Source organism: Sus scrofa, chromosome 8 (assembly GCF_054392235.1).
Source record: "Sus scrofa isolate SSC_HxYL_T2T_F1_AM1 chromosome 8, Sscrofa_HxYL_maternal_Yorkshire_Landrace_v2.0, whole genome shotgun sequence".
NCBI classification, from domain to species: Eukaryota; Metazoa; Chordata; class Mammalia; order Artiodactyla; family Suidae; genus Sus; species Sus scrofa.
Window position 1 is genome coordinate 1088220 of NC_139390.1, and position 20893 is coordinate 1109112.

At 66.7% G+C, this 20893-nt stretch overlaps 3 protein-coding genes and 1 long non-coding RNA gene across 31 annotated transcripts in view; 2 read left to right on the forward strand and 2 right to left on the reverse strand.

Moving 5' to 3' along the window:
* Positions 1-737, reverse strand: LOC146400277 (uncharacterized). The gene is made up of 2 exons (XR_014812047.1): positions 561-737; positions 1-255 (listed from the first exon to the last, which is right to left on the reverse strand). It is a non-coding gene; the product is annotated as an uncharacterized LOC146400277 (long non-coding RNA).
* Positions 719-4753, forward strand: NICOL1 (NELL2 interacting cell ontogeny regulator 1). 3 transcript variants are annotated; one of them, XM_084971278.1, is made up of 4 exons: positions 719-980; positions 3273-3458; positions 3663-3751; positions 4633-4753. In XM_084971278.1, exons 2-4 carry the CDS (start codon positions 3299-3301, stop codon positions 4696-4698), a joined length of 315 nt encoding a protein of 104 aa, XP_084827404.1. In that variant the 5' UTR covers positions 719-980; positions 3273-3298; the 3' UTR covers positions 4699-4753. The 3 variants fall into 3 exon arrangements, with proteins under 3 accessions (XP_084827404.1, XP_084827405.1, XP_003128861.4); XM_084971279.1 differs by lacking the exon at positions 719-980 and adding an exon at positions 2883-2966; XM_003128813.6 differs by lacking the exon at positions 719-980 and adding an exon at positions 2883-2955.
* A 5639-nt stretch (positions 4754-10392) lies between these two features.
* Positions 10393-18746, forward strand: NAT8L (N-acetyltransferase 8 like). Its single transcript, XM_021100918.2, has 3 exons — positions 10393-10953; positions 12356-12520; positions 14238-18746. Exons 1-3 carry the CDS (start codon positions 10578-10580, stop codon positions 14603-14605), a joined length of 909 nt encoding a protein of 302 aa, XP_020956577.1. The 5' UTR covers positions 10393-10577; the 3' UTR covers positions 14606-18746.
* The window catches only part of POLN (DNA polymerase nu), a 129499-nt gene continuing 124212 nt past the window's right edge, over positions 15607-20893 (reverse strand). For 18 of the 26 annotated variants that reach the window (XM_084971251.1, XM_084971237.1, XM_021100921.2 and 15 more), the window contains one exon: positions 15607-20680. In XM_084971251.1, coding sequence (XP_084827377.1) covers positions 20498-20680 — 183 coding nt within the window. In that variant the 3' untranslated portion in view covers positions 15607-20497. The remainder of the gene's footprint in view (positions 20681-20893) is intronic. The other 8 variants (XR_014812041.1, XR_014812044.1, XR_014812043.1 and 5 more) reach the window with 2 other exon arrangements.

Consider the following 20893-nt stretch of genomic DNA (forward strand, 5'->3'; position numbering starts at 1 on the left):
TATTGTGCAGTCACATTTATTTGAAGTCCCTAGAGGAGTCCGATCCATAGAGACAGGAAGTAGATGTGGGTATGAGGGGCCCAGAGAGGGAGGGCGGGGAGCCGGTGTGTCCCGGGGAGAGTTTCAGCTTGGGAAGATGAAACGGTTCCGGGCACGGGCAGTCCTGATGGCTGCACAGCGTGAGGGCACTTCATGCCACTGAGCGGGACACCTAGCAGTGGTGACCGTGCTGTATTTTATGTGATGTATATTTTACTGTAATTTAAAAAAGAAGGTAGGCATGGTCCCTCCGGCTGTTGTAAGGAGACTGGACCACAAGGGTGTGGGCAACAGGGTGACGGTGACAGAATCAAGAGCCCAGGCGGGGGGGGGGGGGGGGGGGGCGTGTGGACCCGGGCTTGGTGGCTCTGAGGGTGGGCACACAGTGTTTCCAAAAGGCCGCGGTGGGTTTGGTGGGCGTGTCTGCCGGGACAGAGGGAGGTGGGGAGGGGCCGGGGGCAGTTGCTGACTTTCGTCTTGGGGGGAGGAGGGCGCTCGGCGGAGGGTGAGATCGGGCTGACCTCCAGCTGCGCGCTCTCTCCCAGCGGAGACGGCCGGGGCGGGGCAGCTGGGCGTGGGCACATGGGCACCTGGAGCTCCGCGGCTGGTTTTCACAGCTGTGACTGGACAAAGTCACAAAGGACATGGCCCTGGGGAGGGTGTGAGTGAAGGACGGGCTAGCTGCGCCTGCGGGGGAGGAAGGGCGGGGTCCGGTCCTTGGGTCGCTAGGTGTGTCACGGCAGGGTGGGAGGTGAGCCGGACAGGTGAGGGCTTAGGAGAGAAAAATGGAGCAGCTGGACAGGGAGGAGAGGCCATGACGGGGGCAAGGGGCTCACCCGTGGGTTTTATTTGGACAAGAAAGAAGTCGCAGCCCGTTTGCTGAGGAAAAGGGCCTGTGGAGAAGGGAAATCCGTGCCCTGGGCAGCCAGAGGGAGGAGGAGGTAGGCTGGGGGGAGGGGACTGGCGCTGGCGCGGGAGGGGGGCGGAAAAGGAGGAGAGGCCCGGCCCTCGGGCCCCGGGCAGCGCTGAGGGTCCACCCTGCAGCCCCAGACGGTGGTGCAGCCCCCTTGGGAACCGGGCTTGGTCGCGCCGAGGATGCGGCCAGGGGCTCGAGGGTGCGCGGGCGGCGGTGGTCAGGAGGACCGTGGGATGCAGTGAGGCGGAGAGGATCCCGGAGCGCCAGGGAGGCGGGCGAAGGAAGGCTCCGACGGATAGGGCGCGGGAGGGCTCCGGGGCCGGTCGCTGGGCCTTCCGCCTCCCAGCCCAGCCGCCCGAGCTCTGCCCTGAGAGCGTGAGGGGAGGGCGCGGCGGGAGCCGCCCCCAGCTGGAGGCAGCCTGGACTGACGCGTGGGGGGGGGGGAGCCTGAGCGTTCCGTCCTGGGCACCCCTGGCCTCGCTCAGCGGGTGAATGATCCAGTTACCACGAGCTGTGGTGTAGGTCACAGAGGAGGCTCTGATCCAGCATTGCTGTGCCTGTGACGGAGGGCGTCTACAGCTCCGATCTGACGCCTAGCCTGGGAACTTCCACATGCCGCTGGCGCGGCCCCCAAAAGACGACCAAAAAAAAAAAAAAAAAAAAAAAGGAAAGGAAAAAAAGAAAGAAAGAAAAAAAAAAGCCTGTGCTGGACGGCGTCCTTCGGGCGCACGTCCCAAGCGAGTGACCCCGCGGGGCGGCTGCGCAGGGCCGGCCGCCCCGCCCCACTCGGTGGCTGCGACCGCGAGACCCCGGCGCAGGGCTGCGGATGCAGAGCCAGGAAATGCGCACGTCCGGGATCGCGCCGCAGTCCCCCAGACCCCGCGCGTTTCCGGACGCCGCGGGATCCAGGCCCGGGCTGCAGCGCGAGCCTGCCCCTGAGCCCCACGGGGAGGAGAGAGAGGCGGTCACAGGGCACCACCCCCTCAGGCAGCAAACCCGCGAGGGGGCGACAACTGACTCAAGGCCCAGGTGTGGGACAGAGGACGTCTAGGCTCGACGCTGCACACCAGCAAGGGGCCGGGCGCTGCCCGGCGCTCTGGAACTCTGGCGTGGGCGCGGGCCTAGGCGCGTTCCCGGAAGGTCGCAGCCTCCGCAACAGGCTGGGCCTTGTTGAGGCCAAGTAGACGCCAAGTGGAGCCCATCCCTCTCAGCGGGACCGAGTCTGCCCCGCACGCGTGAGGCTGGCAAACCTGACGCCCGCGTGCATCGGGGTGCCCGTGGGGACCTCACTTGGCTCTTTGCCTCCAACACCCTTGTGCATCCGCGGAGGAGAAAAGGACACAGAGAGGCCAAGCGACCCCTCCGGGGTCGTGCAGCAGGGTGGGCTATGCGGCAAATAGGTGTTAGGGCACAGAGAGACGAGAGGGACCTGCAAGGCCGCCGGGCTTCTCCCCTGCCCCTCTCGCCAGAGTGAGGAGCGGAGAAAGGGGAACCCCACGGGCCCACCTGCCTGGGGCGCTCCTGGCCGCAGCCTCTCCCGGCCCCAGTCCCTCCCGACTGGACTCCACCGGCCTAGGAGCAGAGGCCCCGCCTTTGCATTCACTGGCCCTCAGTCCCCGGCATGCATCGAGCCACTCCCTGGGATCAGCTCAGGGACACCCCAAGGCTAAGGATCGCCAAGCTCCAGCGGCAGATTTCCCGCTTCCTCGGCTTTGCTCCCGCCGCCGGCGGCTCTGGAGGTGCTGTCCACGCGCCGCCTCCTATGGGCGGCCCTCCCGACTCCATCGCCTGCGGGCTTGACGGTGCTTCAGGCGCAGACCCGGGCCGGGGCCGAGGAACCGGGACAGGGAGCCGCCTGGGTCCCTTTAAACTAGCGGTTCGCGCAGTCCCCGGGTTTCCATGACGACGGCGGGCGGGGTCCGGGCGCATGCGCGTGCGCGCCGGACGCAGCGCGTCTTCCCGAGTCGCCCGCTCTGCTGTCGCGGGGTCCCCGAACCGCGGTAAGGGCGGGGTGGGGGTTCTCCGGGCTCCGGCGGCGGGAGAGGGAGGGAGTCGCTGGGCCTGGGGGGCGTGGCGGGGGTGGAGGGGCCCCGATGTGGCGGGGCGTCGCGAGACCCGGTGGGCGGGGCGGGGGTACGCGGGTCCCGGGGGGGCGGGGCCCTGGAGGTGGGTCCGCCTGTCCTGGGAGGTTGGGGTGTGGGGGTTCGCGAGCCCTACCTCCAGGGTGAGGGGTGGGGTTGGGCTCGGAGTCGGGGTTCGCTGCCTAGAGGGGCGCGGGGGCCGAGGGGCCGGCGCTGCTGACCGTCCGCTGCTGCAGGCCGCCCGGGCTCCCTCCGCTCGGCCATGGCCCCCTCGCCGCCGTGCAGGCCCCCGAGGTCGTCATCGCGGCTGCTGCTGCTGCTGCTGCTGCTACTGAGTGTCGCGCTGCTGGGCGTCCAGGCCCGGGCCGAACCCGCCGCCGCCGCCGCCGCCGCCGCCGCCGGGAGCGCGGTCCCCGCACAGAGTAGGTGCTGCGCGCGCATGCGGAGGGGTCTCCGCGGGCCCTGACCCCACCCGGGCGTGCGGGAGGGGCGTGGCTCGCCTTTGTTCCGCGGTTGGTCCCCGCGCGCGCCCCCTTGGGTGGGAGTTGGGGGTCGCACAGAGGCCGCTGCTCGGGTGGGACAGGGCTGGGAGCGCGCCTCCGCCCTGACCCGCGCCCCACCCGCAGGCCGCCCGTGCGTGGACTGCCACGCTTTCGAGTTCATGCAACGCGCTCTGCAGGACCTTCGGAAGACGGCCTACAGCCTGGACGCGCGGGTGAGCCTCGCAAGGGAGTGGAGGGATGCTCACCTCAAATGCCCCCCCATATTGTTTCCAGCCTCAGTGAGGGAGGGGCCCCCTCCTCCCCAAGGCCTCACCCGACCCTTTCCTGGTGACCACCATCCAGACCCAGAGAAGGACAGCCAGCCCGTCCAACGTCCCCCAGGTGGGGGATGTGGCCCAGTGGGCAGAGGGGACACCGAGGCGGAACGAGAGGAGTCGGAAGGCGGCAGGGGTATTGGGCAGCCTGCGCACAGCTGTCTGAGAGGTTCCCCACCCCGAGGCTCATCAGGGGAGGGGTGGGTGCTCGAGGTGCTGGGTGCGTGAAGTGCCGGGTGTCCCCAGTCTGGAGTGAACAGCGAGTCCCCCACCCTATTGCTGTGCGCAGCCAAGGGAGTTTTCACTTAGGATGGAGGTCTGTGGTCCTGAGAAAGGGAGAGCATTCCCAGACCTAGAAGGAAGGGCAGCCCCACCCTGGTCCCTTGTTCTGGCCAATTCCTGAGGGCCCACTCTGAGACCTGTAGTGTTCTCTGGGAGCCTGAGATTAGGGGAGGAGTTAGAGAACAGGGGGATCCCTTGGGGGGGGGTATAATTTGAAAGAGGAACAGGTCTAAGGATGTGGGGGGGACTGCAGTGCAAGCACAAACCCAGAGGCTCTAGCCGTGCAGAGAGGGCTTGGGAAGCCCTGGGGCAGAGGCCTGGAGGGAGCACAGGGTCCCCTGCAGTCACAGTCTGCAGGGCTGGGGGGAGCAGGTGGAGGGAGGACCACCTGGGGGGCGCAGGTGGGGAAGCCAGGAGCTGGGGGTGGGGTGGGGTGGGGAAGCCAGGAGCTGGGGGACAGCTCTGCAGCTCCCTCAGGGCCCCTTTTTGCTTTTCAGACGGAGACTCTCCTGCTGCAGGCGGAGCGCCGGGCCCTGTGTGCCTGCTGGCCGGCTGGGCGCTGAGGACCCTCAACTGGCACTGTTCTTTCACCAATAAACACCTGGCCTGTCGTGTCTATGTCCTGCGTCCCTGCTCTGGCCCCCAGAGCCCCCCGTCGCTGCCCCTGGAGTCCCCGGATGGGCCTTGGTTTCCCCAGCTCTTCTGTGTGGGCTGAGGCCCTCTCGGGCATGGTCCACACCAGGGCCGGAGTGGAGGGCAGGCCCGTCGGGTCCCCCTCGTGGACCTGTATCCACAGGCCTTCCACTTGCCTGGTCCCTGGAGCAGCTGGCCCAGCTCTTCTGACCTCCAGTCAGCGGCTCCCTGGCGGTCCAGTGGGTGGGCCCTGCCTGGCCAAGTCCTCTGTAGCCAAGGAGCCTGAGGGTGCAGGGAGAGGGGCCTGGTTGGGCAGGGAGCGGGAGCTCCCACAGCTTCACCCTGCCTGCTGGGTCCCTCCCGCAGACCGCGGCCCAGCTGGGACACCAGGAACTCATATCCCCTCACGTGTGCACAGTACCAGGCGGGAGGCTTCCCGGACACGCTGTGTTTTAAAGTAAAAACTACAGCTCATTTCCGAAGTGCCGCAGGCATGTTATAAAAAACCCCAGGGACACGGTAGGTACAATGGGAAGGGGCCACTGCGGGACACTTGGCCTCTCTGGGGCTCTGGCTCTGCGGCTCCTCCGGTAATGCCTGCCGTCTCAGGTGGGTAGAGCTGGGTGTTCCAGGCTGCACCTCAGCCTTCTGGTCCTAACTTTGGGTTTTGAAGGCACATACCTATTCAGATCCCCTGCCCCGGGCTCTTCCCTGCCCCCAGGGGCTCCCCAACCCTTGACTTTGACCTCTCCTGACCTCCTTTTCTGCTGGAAGCATGCAGGGGCTGGTCCAGTTGTCGGGACCATGGTGAGGGCTGAGCTTGCTATCTGGTGTCGGGGGTCCCCGTAAACACTACAGCAGGCCAGAGAGACGAGATCGGGCAGGCCTAGGCAGGCCCTCAGGCCTGGGTGTGAGTGGGGTGCCGTGTCAGGAATGGGTCCATGTATTCTGGGGGCCCCTAAAGGAGCCCAGGGCTGCAGAGGCAGGTGCCTCCCCCCCCCAGGGCACTGCCAGACATTGCTCATGTCCCATTGGCTGGCCTTGGTCACGTGGTCGCTCCTGCTGCAAGGGAGGTGGGGTACAGCCTGTGTTAAAGGCTTGTGACCAGATTCACAAACAGATGGAGGACCAGTGAGACTTTTCAGGGTGGAAAGGACAGGTACTTCCGGCATACGTATGTACTTCTTAGTGCCCATGTGTCCCATGCAATATTTGGGACATACACTGAAAATTATTCATTTATCCAAAATTGATAAATGTTTTTTGTGGGCAGCCATGAGCCCTTGCTCCAATTGGGGCTCCTATTGCCATAAAAGCAGGGGCAGCCGAGAGTGCCCGTGGAAAGCCCCTCAGGGAAGTAGCCCCTGGGCAGAAGTAGGGGCGCAGACTGCAGAAGGACCAGGACCCTGCTGTGTGGGGTCTGTCTGGAGGTGGCAGGCGGCAGGGGGCAGGGGGCCTCTTTGGAGCCTTGGGTTGGGGCAGGTTGAAGTCGGTTTGAACAGGACAGTTCTGGCTGCTGGGAATCGGGCTGTGGGATGAGGGGCAGTGGGCGGGGCGGGTGGTGGCAGCGGGGGCGGCGTGAGAGGAGGGTTCCACTTCTTTTTGAAAGAGCCAGTGGGAACTGCAGGTGGGTTTGGAGAGAGAGGGACGAGGAAAAGAGGGATGGAGTTACCGGAGGTCCAGGAGGGCAGAGACCCCTGGGAAAGGCGCTGGAGAGAGAAGGCCAGGACCCCTGCGGCCTGCATGTGGACCGAGGAAGATGTGGGCTGAGAAGGCGGGGAGATGAGCGCCCAGAGGAGGGGCAGGCCTGAGGCCAGAGGGTGAGACCCGGGAGGCCTCTGGAAGCAAGGCCCAAGGCTGGACCACTGGACGTGGCAGCCCTGGTTATCGTCAGCGTCAGCCTTGACAAGAACAGGATCGGATGGCGCTCCCGACATGGCGCAGCGGAAACAAACCCAACTAGCAACCGAGAGGCTGCAGGTTCAACCCCTGGCCTCGATCAGTGGGTTAAAGATCCAGCATTGCCATGAGCTGTGGCATGGGTCACAGATGCAGCTCGGATCCCGTGCTGCTGTGGCTGTGGTATAGACCAGCGGCTACAGCTCCAATTCGACCCCTAGCCTGGGAACCTCCATGCGCCTCAGGTGTGGCCCCCCAAAAAAGAAGAAGAGGGTCAGTTGGGGTGGGGAAGGCCTGCATGGGGGTTTCACTAAAGGGGTAGTTGGAAAATCGTCGCAGAGGACTCTTGCAAAGGGTTTAGCCTTGCATGCGGTCAAGGCCGATGGCCCTCAGGCCCTGTCCCCAGCCGTGCCACTGCTTTCTGGCGACCGGATCACAAGCACCTCTCACGACCAGTCTAGTTCTCGGCAGCTTTTGGGGCATTTTTGTTCTTCCTGGAGACTGTCTGTCTTGCTATCCTCTCTCGCCTTCACCGTGCCCTCACGTTCCCCAACAGTCAGAGCGGTCCTGACAGGGGCCCTCCCTGGCCCCTGCCCTCCTGCTCCCAGCCAGCTGTGCCTCCCCACTGCCCGCCCTACACTCTTCCAGTTTGGAGCCCCTGCTTCCCAGAGCCATACCGTCTCCTCCCTGTTGCAGGCCTTCAGTGGGCTGCCTGGAGAACAGGGTGCAAAGTGGCCTTTCTGAGCGGGCTGTCTGAAAATGCCCTCTGCTGGCACTTTCAGATCATGGCCCCTCCTACCCCAGGGCCTTTGCACAGGCCGTCCTCTCCCCGGGAGCTGCCGCTTGGCTTCCCCCGACCCACCTCGCTCTTCAGCCTCTCATCCCAGCTTCCTGTTCTTTCATTGCTTTATTCCCCCCCCCCCCTGCCCCAAGCCCCAGGAGAGCAGAGCTGTTCTGCTGAGGGCTCGAGCCGCCTCTGTGGAGGGAAGGGCAGCCCTCCCTCTCTGCCCTCAGGAAGCTCTCTGAACCCAAGGTGCACTCACGGTGCTGGCCAGGTTCCAAGCAGGAGTGGCAGTGCTCAGCTGGGGACAGCGATGGCAATAACCAGTTTTCTTCTTTCTGCCCTTCGTGTTCTCTGGGGGGGGGGGGGGCTCTTAGCTGCAGCCTGGGCCTCCGACCTGGCCCTGGTTTCCTGGTTCTTCCCGTCTCTTTCTTCCAGCCCCTTCCTCCAGGGCTCCCACCCATCTGCTGTCCTTCCCAGTACCGTTTTCTACCTGGGTCCCTCTCTTCGCCTGGGCTGGGGGCTGTTCTGCTAAATGAACTGTCCTGTGTCGGGCTAAGGACCCCCCGCCCTACCCCCACCCAAGTACACCCTGTCTGGGACCGCCTGCTCTGGGGTGCCAGGCCCAGGAATCTCAGAATCTCGGTGGCGGAGGCAGTCAAAGCCAGAGGGGTGGGCGGGACTTGGCAGGGTTGGGGGGGAGGTGAGGGCAACAAGCCCTGGGCGCTGGGAGAACAGGGAGACTGACTTCGCAGACCCTCGGTTTTCTATAAAATAGGCTCCTGACGGCAGCATGGGCTGTGCTTCCTGGCGCCCCCACTCTGCCGGGTTTGCGGAGCAGTCTCCCTCCTGGCCTCTAGGTGACCTCGGCCACCTCCCTGGGCCCCAGGCTGAGGCCGGGTTGGGGCCTGGGGCTGCCTGGCTGCCCGTACCTGTCTTCCTCTCTCAGCCCACCCACTACTCACAGTGCGTTGAAATCCAGGCCCTGTCGTCTCTAAGACCTTACAGGTGGCCGAGCCTGGGGTCCAGCCTTGTCCCTTCCAAGCTGGGTCTGGCTCCCCCTTCCCACCTGGTCCTGGCACTCTCCAGGACCCTCTGGATGGTGGAGCGGGGGGTGGGGGGGGCGAGGGCTGTGCTGGATCACAGCTCTAAGGCCCTGGGCTGAACGGTGAGGCCAGGCTGCTGGGACAGAGGAGGGGTAGCCTCAGGCTCAGGCTCTGAGGGTGGGATAGGGTGGGGAAGAGATGGCAGAAGCTGTGGCTCTGTAGGGACTGGGCCACTGTGCTCTGAGGGATCCCTCCCACCTGGATCTGGGGTCAGGGGTCCTGGACGGTGGTCTGCTTCTCTCCCCTCCTGGCCCCCATCAGGGAATGTGACAGCATGACAAGTGTCCTCCTGACCCCTGGGCTGGCACTCCAGCTTCACTTTCCAAGTCCAGCCTCCCCTTCTTGGAAGCCCTTGACCCCTCCAGGCCACCAGCTGCCAACGCTGCCCCCCCCCCCCATTCTGGGTTTTTCCTGCTTGAGCCCCTTGCACGCTGTCCTCTCTGCTGGGACATTCTTCTGGCCACGCTCCTGGACATCCTCGGGACCCCTGGGAGCCTGGTCCTGCTGCGGCTGGTCAGGGGCACTTGGGAGTCTCCAGGCAGCGTGTGGAGGGGGTTCCTGAATGGAAGCCTGAGTGCCTTTGAGATTTCCCCTCATGCCACTTTGTTCTCCTGGAAGGTCACGGCTGGACCCCAGACGGATCCTGGCATCTCTGAACACGATGTGGAGGTGACTTCCCAGCTTGCCCCTCCCCCTACGACCCTGTGGACCGGCGTCCTTCCTCTTCTCACCTCGCTGGGTGGCTGAAAGGAGTCATCCCTTTTCTGGCCTCTAGGTGACTGTATCTGCCTCGATGGGCCCCAACGGGAGCTGAGGGTCCTCAGGCCTGGACCCCTAGGCCTCACCTCCGGTTGCGCGGGTGTGAACTCAGCTCCAGGCTGCCCTATGGGTCACTGGCGAGGAACTGGGGCGACACGGGGAAGGGGGTGCAGAGATGCAGGGGGCTGGGTTCGAAGGTGCTGGGGGCGGGTCTGGGACTGCCTGTCTGCCCACTTCTCACCACCTCCTCGCCCCTGGCTCACAGCGTCGGCGGGTTAGGGCTCGCGGGGCATGCGGCGAGAGCCCCCCTCTGCACCTGCACCGAGATCGTGGGGCGCATGCGCGGACGGAGGAGGGCGGGGGCCGAGCCGGGAGGGGTCCCAAGGGCTCCGCACCCCCTTGCGGGCTGCGGGTATCCGGTATCTGAGTGGGGCGTGCAGCGCTGCGCCAGGACAAGCTGAGCTGCGGGCGACGTGGGCGTCAGACCCTGCTCCGACCGCGTTCCCCTGCCTCCAGCCTGTGCAGCCCCGGGCGCCGGTTCCCAGGGGCGCCGGGCGGGGGAAGCCGGGCGCCCCCTCCCCAGGGCCCCGGCCGGGCGCCGCGTTCAGACAAAGGGGCGGGACAAGGAGTTGGAGATGGAAATGCTTTCGTGACAGCGCCCGGCGGCCGAAGAGGACGAGGCGCTGCAGACTCCGGCGGTCCCGCCCCAGGTTCGGGGGCTCACAGGCGGGTGCTGAGCGGCGGCGGCGCGGGGGCGTAGAGGCCCGGCAGGAAGCGCCCAGCCAGGAGCGCCACGGAGCGCCGATTCCTGGACCCTGGCCGCACGCTCGCTCGTCCCCGGCCACCTCGCGGGGCTTGGCTGTTCCGTCGCGCCCCGGGCCGCCCCCGCCCGGCCTGGTGCAGCGCCCAAGTGTGCCATCGGGCGGACGCGGAGGAGGCGTCTGCTCCCACCCTCGAGATCACATGGTGACCCTCGGCAGCCAATGCAGTGGACGCTAGGACCCTGCGGGACCCCGGGCGCCGCGACTGCACCGGCGCCGCTGCATTATAAATACTTCTCCAAAATGCGGCGCAGCTCCCTGCGCGCGCCCCGGCCGCCCGCCGCCTCCGCCCCGCGCTCCTGAGCAGCTGCCGCCGCTGCCGCCGCCGCCGCCGCCGCCGCCGCCGCCGCGGGTCCGAGGGCGCCGCGCCCTTGCCCTGGGCCCGGGCTGAGCCCGCCCGCAGCCCGGCCCGCGTCCCTGCGCAGCGCCGCCCGGCCGGGTGCATGCATTGTGGGCCTCCCGACATGGTCTGCGAGACGAAGATCGTGGCCGCCGAGGACCATGAGGCGCTGCCGGGGGCCAAGAAGGACGCGCTGCTCGCCGCCGCCGGCGCCATGTGGCCCCCGCTGCCCGCCGCTCCTGGGCCGGCCGCCGCCCCCGCCGCGCCCCCACCCGCGCCGGGCCCCCAGCCCGCTGGCGGCGCAGGGGGCGCGGGGCCTCCAGAGGGGCGCGGCGTGTACATCCGCGAGTTCCGCGCGGCGGAGCAGGAGGCTGCGCGCCGCATCTTCTACGACGGCATCATGGAGCGCATCCCGAACACGGCCTTCCGCGGCCTGCGGCACCACCCGCGCATGCAGCTGCTCTACGCCCTGCTGGCCGGTCAGTGCGCGGGGACCTCGCGGGGATGGCGGGTCGGGGCCGCCGCCGCCGCCGCCGCCGGGCGCACCCCCGCCTGCCGCAGTCCGCGCCCGCCGGGCCCTCTGGGGACGCGCGCCGGACTCCCTCCGGCCCGCTCGCCCCCGCCTCGGCCCGGGCCCCGTCTTGGGAAGGGAGCGGACCCCTGCCTCCTCGCACTCGCGCGCGCACGGACACGCACCCACGCGCCCCCCGAGTCCTGCGGCGGCGCGGGGCGAGGTGTCCCCCAGCGCTGAGGCTCGCCAGGGCTCCCGGCCAAGGCGCGCCGGGCGGGGGCGTGGGAACCAGTGCGGGCCGGGTGCAGGGCTGCGGCCGGGGAGAACTGGGGTCTCCACCTGCGTCCCCTCCTCGGTCATCTGGGTGGGGGCGGGGTGACGGCAGGTAGCGCCCGCTGCCGAGGCCCTGCGCCTGGCGCGTGTAACTAAATATAATTCGCGGGGCGGGGGAGGCTGCCTCGGCGGCTCCAAGTGCTAATTTATGAGGGGAAGACAGCCGGCTCCCCGGGGTGCCGGGGGAGGGTGTGCACGGAGGAGGCTGAGGGGAGGGCAGTGGGCACTCACAGTGGGCAGGTCCCCCAGGGGCTTTGCCAATGGAGGCTCCCCCACGGGAGGGTGATTCTCCCCATTTCAGAGATGAGCAGTTTGAGGCTGGCGGGTGGGACCTTCCCAAGGTCACGCAGCAGAGGCACTTTCACTGCACGCAGGTCTGCCTGAGGGCAGCTTAGGCTGGAAGCAATCTCAGCCTTCCTCCCTCGGCCCTGCCCTCGCAACACCACCCGAGGCTGGCTCAAGGTGGGCTGTTGGCTGGGGCCTTCTGCTGGAAGGTGGGGCCCCCAGTGCACAGGGTGGGATGACCTGCAGGCACTTGGTGGCCCTTTGTCTTTCCCCCCAGCCTCGTGTGGGCCCGGAAGTGGACAAAGCCCCTTCCCCAGCTAGGGTCCCCCCCTGGTGTGATGAGCAGGCACCCCCCCACCCCTCAGGAGCCCTGCCCTAGGCTGCACCTGCCAGACATGGAGGGCAGCCTGCCCGGAGGCCACTGCTGTGCTCCCTATGCCCGCAGGCCTGTGATGTCAGATTATAGAGGGATCGCGTCCTTCCGCTGAGAAGTTTGGTAATAGGGAAAGAGGTAGGAGCAGCCCTGAGGCTCGTTGCTCTTGCAGAGAAAGCAGTCCTGGCACATTTGGCCTGGGCTCTCCTGCGCATGTCCCTAACGGCCTTATTTACCGGGGGCTGGTGTGGTGAGACTCACGTGGCCGGTTTCCTGGTGTCTTGGGGCCTGGGCCCATCTCCCCCACCCCATGTGTCTGCAGGGGGGTCCCGCAGGCGTGCCCTGCTGGCCACTCACCGTGCGCCCCCTCTCCCCGCAGCCCTGTGTTTCGCCCTGACCCGCTCCCTGCTGCTGACCTGTCTGGTGCCCGCGGGGCTGCTGGGGCTGCGCTATTACTACAGCCGGAAGGTGGTGCTCGCCTACCTGGACTGCGCGCTGCACACGGACATGGCCGACATCGAGCAGTACTACATGAAGCCCCCCGGTGAGCCCTCCGGCCTCCTCCTCGCCCCGCTCCCCTCCTGCCCTCCTCCCCAGCCCTTCTGGCAGAGCTGTCTCCGCCCCGGCCACCTCGGGGTGGGCCTGGGCCCGGGTGCCCGCATGACCTGAGCCTTCTGGGCGACTGAGGGCTCCAGCCAAGGGCTGGGGAGTGCAGCAGGCCGCAGGGGCCTGGCATTGGCAAATCTAGGTCCTTGGTGCCCCCACGTGCCCTGCTCCTCACGCTGCTGCTGCCCTTTCTGGGCCCTGAGTGAGGGGGAGGGGGTCTGGCCCACCTCTGGCTCTGACTGGTGTGCCTTGTTGGGACCTGGCTGGCCTGGAATGCTAGGGCCCTGTGTGGCAGGGGCAGAGGGCCACGCGGGGAGGGCTGAGGTCCCTCTGGGGAACAGGGACCCTGGGAGAACAGGGGTCGTGAGTCATGGCTTCCACATCTGGACTCTGGGCCACTTGGTGAGCCCAGGGTCCTGCCCCAGCCCTGGCCTTAGTAGAGGGAGGGGCTGAGACCTGGTCCGGAGCCGCTCTGCTCTCCAGGCTGGCCTTGCGGCAGCAGCTTCTCTCCATGCCTGGAGCTGAGGTCTGAGGGTCTCCCGGGGGCAGGAAGGTCCCTGTGGAGAGGGGACAGAGTGGGCCTGAAGTTAGATTGGGGTCTAGCAGGATCCTGGGGAGGGGGCCAGGCCGCAGCAGTGGGGGCAAGGGGCAAGGCCTCCCAGAGCGAGGGCAGTTCCTGTGCTGCGGTGCCTGGTCCTTCCCCCACCCTGAAGCTGCCTGGCTGGCCTTGGGCACCTTCGGTTCTCCCTGACCCTTTCCTGAACCCAAACAAAGCATCTTATCAGCCTCCATTGGGTTCTGCCCAGGACGGGAGGGGGCAGAAGGGTGAGACCCACCTGCACCGTAGCGGCAGCAGGAGCAGAAGGGGGCTGGGTTCCGCTGGCGTGGCCGGGCCCTCTGGGCGTGGGATGCTTCCTGAGACTCTGGTGGATCTGCAGGGGGATCCCACGGAGGCCAAGCCTGGAGCTGCTCCTGCAGTGGAAGGCACAAGGCCCCAGGGCTCTATGGATCTGTGACCTGGGCCTCGGCGAGTGGGGCGGGCCAGAACCCCCGGTGGAACGGGCAGTCAGAGGCCGTGGGCCTCAGCCCTTCCCGAGCTCAGGCCCCAGAAGGTCTCCATCTCTAAGTAAAGGAGGCAGGGGACCCCCTTGCAGGAGCGACAGGCTGACGGGGCATGCTGGCAGATAGGACAGCAGGCATCCCCAGGGTGGGCGGAAGAGGAGTGTCTTCCAGCTGGGGTCGGTGACAGACCTTTAGGGGGAGGGGTTGGCCACTCAGGGAGGGAGGGAGCCTGGCTGCGGTGGGAGGACAAATCCCTGGAGGCTACAGTGGCCGTGGGTGGGCGAGAGCGGCCGGCCTCTCGGAGGGGACACCCCCCGGCCTTGCCCCCGAAGCCTTCGGTCACTAGAGGAATCGGTGCTCCCAGCGGCCTGTGCCCTGCAGGCTCCTCCCCGCGGCCCCTCTTGCTCCTCTCACCTCCCTAAGGCCTCTCCTTCTGCCCTACTTGGGGCTGTGACTGGCCCGGGCCAGGGGTGGGGACTGGCTCGCTGCCTGGGGCCAGGATGGCTCCAGGGCTGCTGTGGGCAGCGGGCAAGCCAGGCCTGGTGCCCTCTGCCCAGTAGCGCCCATGGCCCTGACCGCCCTGTCCCCTGCAGGCTCCTGCTTCTGGGTGGCCGTGCTGGATGGCAACGTGGTGGGCATTGTGGCGGCGCGGGCCCACGCGGAGGACAACACAGTGGAGCTGATGCGCATGTCTGTGGACTCGCGCTTCCGCGGCAAGGGCATCGCCAAGGCGCTGGGCCGCAAGGTGCTGGAGTTCGCCGTGGTGCACAACTACTCGGCGGTGGTGTTGGGCACGACGGCCGTCAAGGTGGCCGCCCACAAGCTCTACGAGTCTCTGGGCTTCAGACACATGGGCTCAAGTGACCGCTACGTGATGCCCGGCATGACCCTCTCGCTGGCCGAGCGCCTCTTCTTCCAGGTCCGCTACCACCGCTACCGCCTGCAGCTGCGCGAGGAGTGACCGCCAGCCGCCTGCCTGCCGCCCCGCCCGCCGCCCCGTCCACCGTGCACGCCTGCCCGCCGCCCGGGCCGCTTCCCAGACGCTCACCTCGGCGTTTGTGTTGGGTTTTCCTTTTTCAGCACCACACGGTTCTTGGGCTGGTTCTTGGGCTGGTTCTTGGGGGGGTGCGGGGCCGTTGCTCATCCATGACACGAGGGGAGGTGGGTTCTTCCCAGCCACGTCCCTCGTCCTCCCCCCATCTGCCGGGGCCACACCCTGAAGAGTGACAGCGTGGACCACCGTGTGCCCACGCAGCTGCCTGGCCCTGGCCCGTGGGGCCCCTTTCTGCCCACCCCTGCCGGGGCAGGCCCAGCCTTGCCCACCAAGCACAGGGCCTCTGCAGTGAGGCCCCTCCCAGCAGACCCCTGGCCACCAGCCAGGTGGCGGCTCGGCCATCAGTCCCTGGGAGGCGTGGCCTCTGTGCTGGCCGGCCACTGCCCCACGGGGCGCCGAGCTGGCCGCGGGCCCGCTTTGCTCTGTGCATGCTGAGGATGTGGCCTGGCTGCAGCATGCCGCATGCCCACAGCCTCCCGCCCCCCGCCCTGCCTAGACCGGACCCAGACTGGTGAGCGCCCCTGGCCCTGGCCCAGCCTCTCGGGAGGCCTTACTGTCCACCTCGCCCCTCGCTTCACCCAGTTCAGCTTTGCTTTGACATTGGATCACCTTTCCTTCCTTTTGGTACCTGTTCCTCCCCTGCCCGGGCTTTGCTGATTGGCGTCGCCATCCAGGTGTGGTTCCCGTAGCGACATGTTGCACAGCCGTGGTCAGGGCCCTTCAGGAGAGCAGGGTGGGGAGGCGGTCTGGGGTGGCCTCTGCCCCGGGCCTCCCTGAGGACCTCGTGCCTCACGGCCGCCGGGCTTTGTCCTGCGAATCTTACCAGCCCAGGCTGCTGCCTGCACCCCGAGCCCACAGCTTCTCCCAGCCTGAAGCCGACCTATTTTTAATAAGTTATTTAGACAGAATAGCACTCTGCATGACTTTAATTCTTGGGACAAAGCGGTAGTTTATACCTTAACACACACACACACACACACACGCACGCACACCCGTGTGATCTAGAATATGCACTATTTCTGGCCCAGTTTGGAGGGGGTGGGTGGCCGGGTGGGTGGAGGGTTTCAGTTTGGAATCTGGAGGGAGACCCTGATTTCACATACTTTCCTCCCAGCGAGCATCCCTGGTTTGTGAGGAGGCTGTGGGCCACCCTCGTCTGCCCTAATGTTGCAGGGCTGCAGGCAGGATGGGCACGAAGTCCCCAGCCCCTGCGCCTGCCCGTGCAGGAGCTGGGCTGCTGCCTTCGGGAGGGGCTGGTGGGTCCACCTCGGCTGAGGTCCCGGGCAGGGGCTTTTGGGCGTGGGGTGGCCCAGAGGTGGAGAGGGAGGTGGGGGTTGGCAGTGCCCGCACATCCAGCGCTTAGCCTGGACTTGGCCTGGTGGCAGGAGGGGCGTAAGTGCCTGCTGAGACCCCTTTGTTTTGGGGTTTGGGAGAGGCAAAGTGGCAGGCATCGGGGGCCACTGAGCTGGTACCACATGTGGGACCGCGGAGGGGGCCGCCTAAGGAGGCGCAAGGAAGGAGCAAGCCCGCTTTCCCGAGGGCCCTCTTGTGCTGTCAGCAACCCGCAGAGCGCTGCACAGACCCCGCTGCCCCTGTACATTCTCCCCGGTGGTGCCCGGTCCCTGCTCGGGGATGGGAGTTTTGTAGACTGTACAGAAATCGGCACCCTATTTTCTTGCAGCTCTCAGATTTTGTTAATCTGGATTATACAGACAGACGTAAAGTGTTTTAGCAAAATGGAAAACAGTTGTGCCTTTTTCCTCTTTCTGTTTGGTCCGGTTTTGGCTTGGGGTGGCCTTAGTGGGCTTGGGGCGAGTTGGGGCCGTGGCCTGGCCCGGCTGGGTGGGAGGGCAGGTGAGGTCAGCATGGTGGGCCGTGTCTTGTCAGCTGGTAGCACCGCTCTGCTGCCAGCCTCCTTTGATCCTGTGCCTTTGGGCCTCCAGTTGCTGGTGGGGGGCACACGGGGGGGCCATGGCAGAGCCTGGGGCTGCTGTGGCTCATGGGCGTGGACAGAAGCACCTCGCTGGTGTCGCTCCCGGCAGTGGTGTGGCCCTCCTGTCCGGCTGGTGTCCCCCACCGGTTGGAGGCCCAGAGGGCGGTGGCTCTGGCTGGGCTCTCGATATTTCCTCACGCCCTTTTGTTGCTGCCAGGAGGGTGAGGCAGGGTGGCCACATCTGGACTCTTGTCTGGCTGCTGCCTGGCCCCTGAGGCGGGCAGAGGCACCTGTGTGCCCCCAGGCTGGGGGACCTGCCCACCCAGCGTGTGGCTCGTGGGCTCCTGAGGCCCCGGGGCAGGTCTTCCGTCCTCCCCCAGCAGGGAGCTGACGCTCCACAAACATGCACTGAGATGTGAGTTTTATACCTTTGTAGAAATTCTGATGTTACTTCTACCTCTGTGACACGTCCTCCGGGTCCTGCCCAGGGATGTGTCTGGGCGGCTCCTCCGAGTCGGGCGCCCCGGGGCCCCCTCCCGTCCCCGGACAGCAAGGCCAGCCTGAGCCTGGCACCGTGCTCAGGGCTCAGGCTTCCAGGACTCAGTTTGGAAGCCTCTGTTCTTGGAGTGGAAAGCGGGAGGCAGTTCAGGCCTTCTTCGTTAGAGGGGCCTGGAACCCAGGCCTGACAGGGCATCAGGGGCAGCCCAAGGGCCCAGGGCCCGGGCATGTGGCTGGCGGGCCGTCCCCGGGTAGCCCCCGGCCCAGGTCAGGGCTCCTCAGACGGTTGTCCCAAGGGTGGTGTGTGTGCGGAGGCCGGCCGGGTCTGGCTCCAGGAAGGGCTGTGGCATGTCTCCCACCTGTACTCCCTCACTGTCCACCCGGGCCTCCAACTGCGGCCCTTGGTGGAGGGGCAGAGGATGGGGCCAGCCTGCCCTGCCGGGCAGAAACTGGGGTTGGGAGGCCATGTGGACAGCTGGCCTGAGGCCACACAGTCCTGGGGCAGCCCCATCCCGCTCTGGGTGTCCTTTTGCAGAGGTGGCCCTCCTGGGGGTGCTCGGGTGGCTCCTCCTGGCATTGGCCACCTGTTTGGGACCATCTTCCTGTAGGCCTGGGTGGCATCGGGCAGTGGCCCCTGAGCCTCGGGAACATGCTGTCGCCACCCCCCCCGCCCCCGCACGCGTTTTACCTGCTGCTCCTGTGTCTGTCTGAAGCCTCTTCTGTGAATCGTTTCGGCATGGGCTGGCGCTCCCTTGCTGGCGGAGCCTTGGCCCAGGCTCTTAGGGTTTGGGTCCTGGGCTGGGGCAGATCCCAGACTGTTTGCTCTTGGTGCCGACGACACGACTCCTGCAGTGGCGTGAGGGCCACTGGCAGGTGGTGGCCCGGGGCCTGGGGTGCCACTGTGGGATGTGGATTTTTTACAGCAATAATTAGTCGTTTTGGAGAAGGGGTGTGCCTGTGTGTGCGTGCATGTGTGCGTGCATGTGTGTGTGCAGAGAGGGGACCTGGTGGCCAAGGGCCCCCCTCCAGCCTGGGAAGGGAGGCGGGAGGTGCTGGGTAGGGACAGGCTGGCGCCGAGCCTCGTCCACTCCTCTCTCTGGGCCCAGCCGACCTGGAATGGAGGGCTTGCTCCCTCCTCCGCCAGGCGCTGGACCGGCCAGTGTGAAGGGGGTGACGGCAGGAACCCTTGCCTGGGCCTCTGGGCACATGGGAAGGGTGGCAAGGGCGGTGACTCTCAGCCAGACCGGCCGAGGTCAGATCTGGTGACATGGAGTCACCTCGGCCAGGCTGTTTGACCACAGCTGCCAGCGGACGCCGTGTCCACGGGTGGGACGAGCCCAGATGTGTCGTGATGGCTGGTTTCACTTGCTGTTTTACTGTTCTGGGACCCAGGACTGTGGTGACTGTCTGAGCACCCAGGATGTGCCAAAACAGCCCCCACGAGGGCTGGGAGATGGAGTGGCGCCCCGAGCTCCCGGGGAGACAGGCCGCAGGCGGGTGGTGAGGGCGCCGGGCATCCTGCGAGCGTGTGAGCAGTGGGTGGGGCCGGGAGCAGTGCCCCTCCGCCGGCCCAGCCCCCAATGCTGCTGTTTTTCAATAAAAGCGGAGTTGATGGAACCGGGCTCCGTGCTTTCTTGCGGCGCCGGCGTCCTGCATGCCGTGCTGGCCCAGAAAGGGCTGATTTCCTGAGATGTGGGCGCCCGCTCCCGGAGGCTGGAGCGGGGCCGGGCTGGCCCATGGGCTGAGGGGCCCCGCCTGCTGTTTGCGGCCCTGCCCAGGCCTCCCCTGCAGGCCTGGGAGTCTGTCTGTCCCTCTGCACCTCCTTGGGGCAGGTCGGCTCTGAGGGATGGGGTGTGCCGTGGACCCAGGCGGGACCCTGTGGTCCATGAGGGAGGGGGGTGCAGGGTTGGGCTTGGGCCAAGGAGGTAGGTCAGGGACAGACACTCAGACACACGCCCAGCCTCGTCCAGGGGGTCCCGAGCCTGCGCAGGTTCCATGCTGCCTTCCCTGGGTCCCACTTCCACGTGGGGGAAGGGGCCTTGCAGGGGCTGCCCCCCTCAGCCCCAGGGCGGCCGAGCCTGGTCCCTTCCCAGGAACAGCTGAGTGGAGGCCAGCACTGGGACAGGCCTGCCCCCGAGGCAGCCGCACTGGCTGGGGGCTCGGCTCCAAGGACTGCTGGCTGAGGGAGACGCTCCTATGAACCAGCAGTGGCCTTGCCCCTGAGGCGGCAGCGTGACGACACGGACACACAACAGGAAGTGGCCTGGAGGGCCCCGCAGCAGTTCTGGGCCAGCTCTCCAGGCCCTGGACTGTCCCATCAGTGGTCAGGCCTGGCCATCCAGATCCCGCATGCCCTGTGGGACCAGTGATAAGATCTCGAAGCCACAAGAAAAATGGGCCTGGGCACGATAAACTGACCCATGTCACCCAGAGAAGACGATGCTGCACCCGGGCTCCACAGGGTGCCCAGTCGCCATCGGACAAGAGCAGAGTTGGCGTTTGGGGAGGGAGCACCTGCCCGCTGCCACAGCTGCGGTCACGCGCGTGCCCTGCCTGGGATGGCCCTCAGAGGGTGGCCCGTGGAGCCCAGCCCCTGACCAGGGCGCAAGTTGGGGGGCTGAGGCCCCTAGGGGAGTGGGGGTGTCTGGCAATGGGCCCCCGGGCTGAGACCCAGGCAGCCGTTGGGGGCCTGCTGCAATCCTGCAGGCGCTCCTGCTGGCTGTGTGCGTTTGCACCAGGGGTGTCACCTTCCCGTGCCCCAGTTTCCCGCCTTGTAAGGGGGATCATGTCAGCAGCCCCTGCAGGCCACTGTGAGGCTCTGGGGGTGCATGGTTGGGCCCTCCCTTGGCACTGGCGGTCAGTGAGGACTGGCTGGCAGAGACTGGCTGTGGGCCTGCGGGAGGCTCCTGGAGAGACCGTGAGGGTGAGCTCCCATGCCAGGCCCTCTGGCTCTCGGGGGCAGCTGGTCAGGGTCACTAGCCCAGCACCTTCAGGCTGCGTTCTCTATCTGTGCACCTCTGCCTGCAGAGCTGACCTGTCCCCGTGGCCAGCAAGGAGGATGCTGCAGAGCCTCCAGGCTGCTGGCAGCTCCTGGCACCTCCTGGCACCTGCTAGGTGGTGAGCAGCTGTCAACCTGGGGGCTCCACCTGGGCTCCATTTGGGGTGGGAGGAGCTGAGGACTGCGGACGTGGCATTTCCCACCCACGGGATGAATTCCCTTGGACACTGACCACAGCGACAAGGTGGCTTCATGGCAGGTGTTTATCCAGGGGTGACCCAGCAACCTGAGCTGTGCACACAGCGCCTGACTGACCTTGGCAAGGCCACACGGCGGGCTGTGGGAGCCAGTCCTCGGCTGTTGCCTGGGGCTACAGACAAAACGAAGGCGAAAAATGTGTGCACCGGGCATGGGCATCGAGGGCCCTGGCAGCAGCTGAGTGGTTGCTTGGCGACTCGGCAGGACGTTGGTGGGGTGGGGGGCCTGGGGCCTCCTGCAGTGGTGCCAGGTGTCCCCACGAGCGGCCAGTACTCAGGCTCACCTTCAGGGGCACCTGTGAGGGGGCAGCCAGAAGTGAGTGCCAGGCCTGGGCCAGCCCTTCCTGGCCACCTCCCAGGCGCCCATGCAGGTGACTAGGGCCTCCAGTGCACAGGCAGCCACCTGATCACACACAGCAGCCCCGCCCTGGACACCGCACACTCGCAGGTGCAGGCGCAGGCCCAGGCTCACGGCCACCCCCAGGGAGACGCCTCGCTGAGGCCAAGAC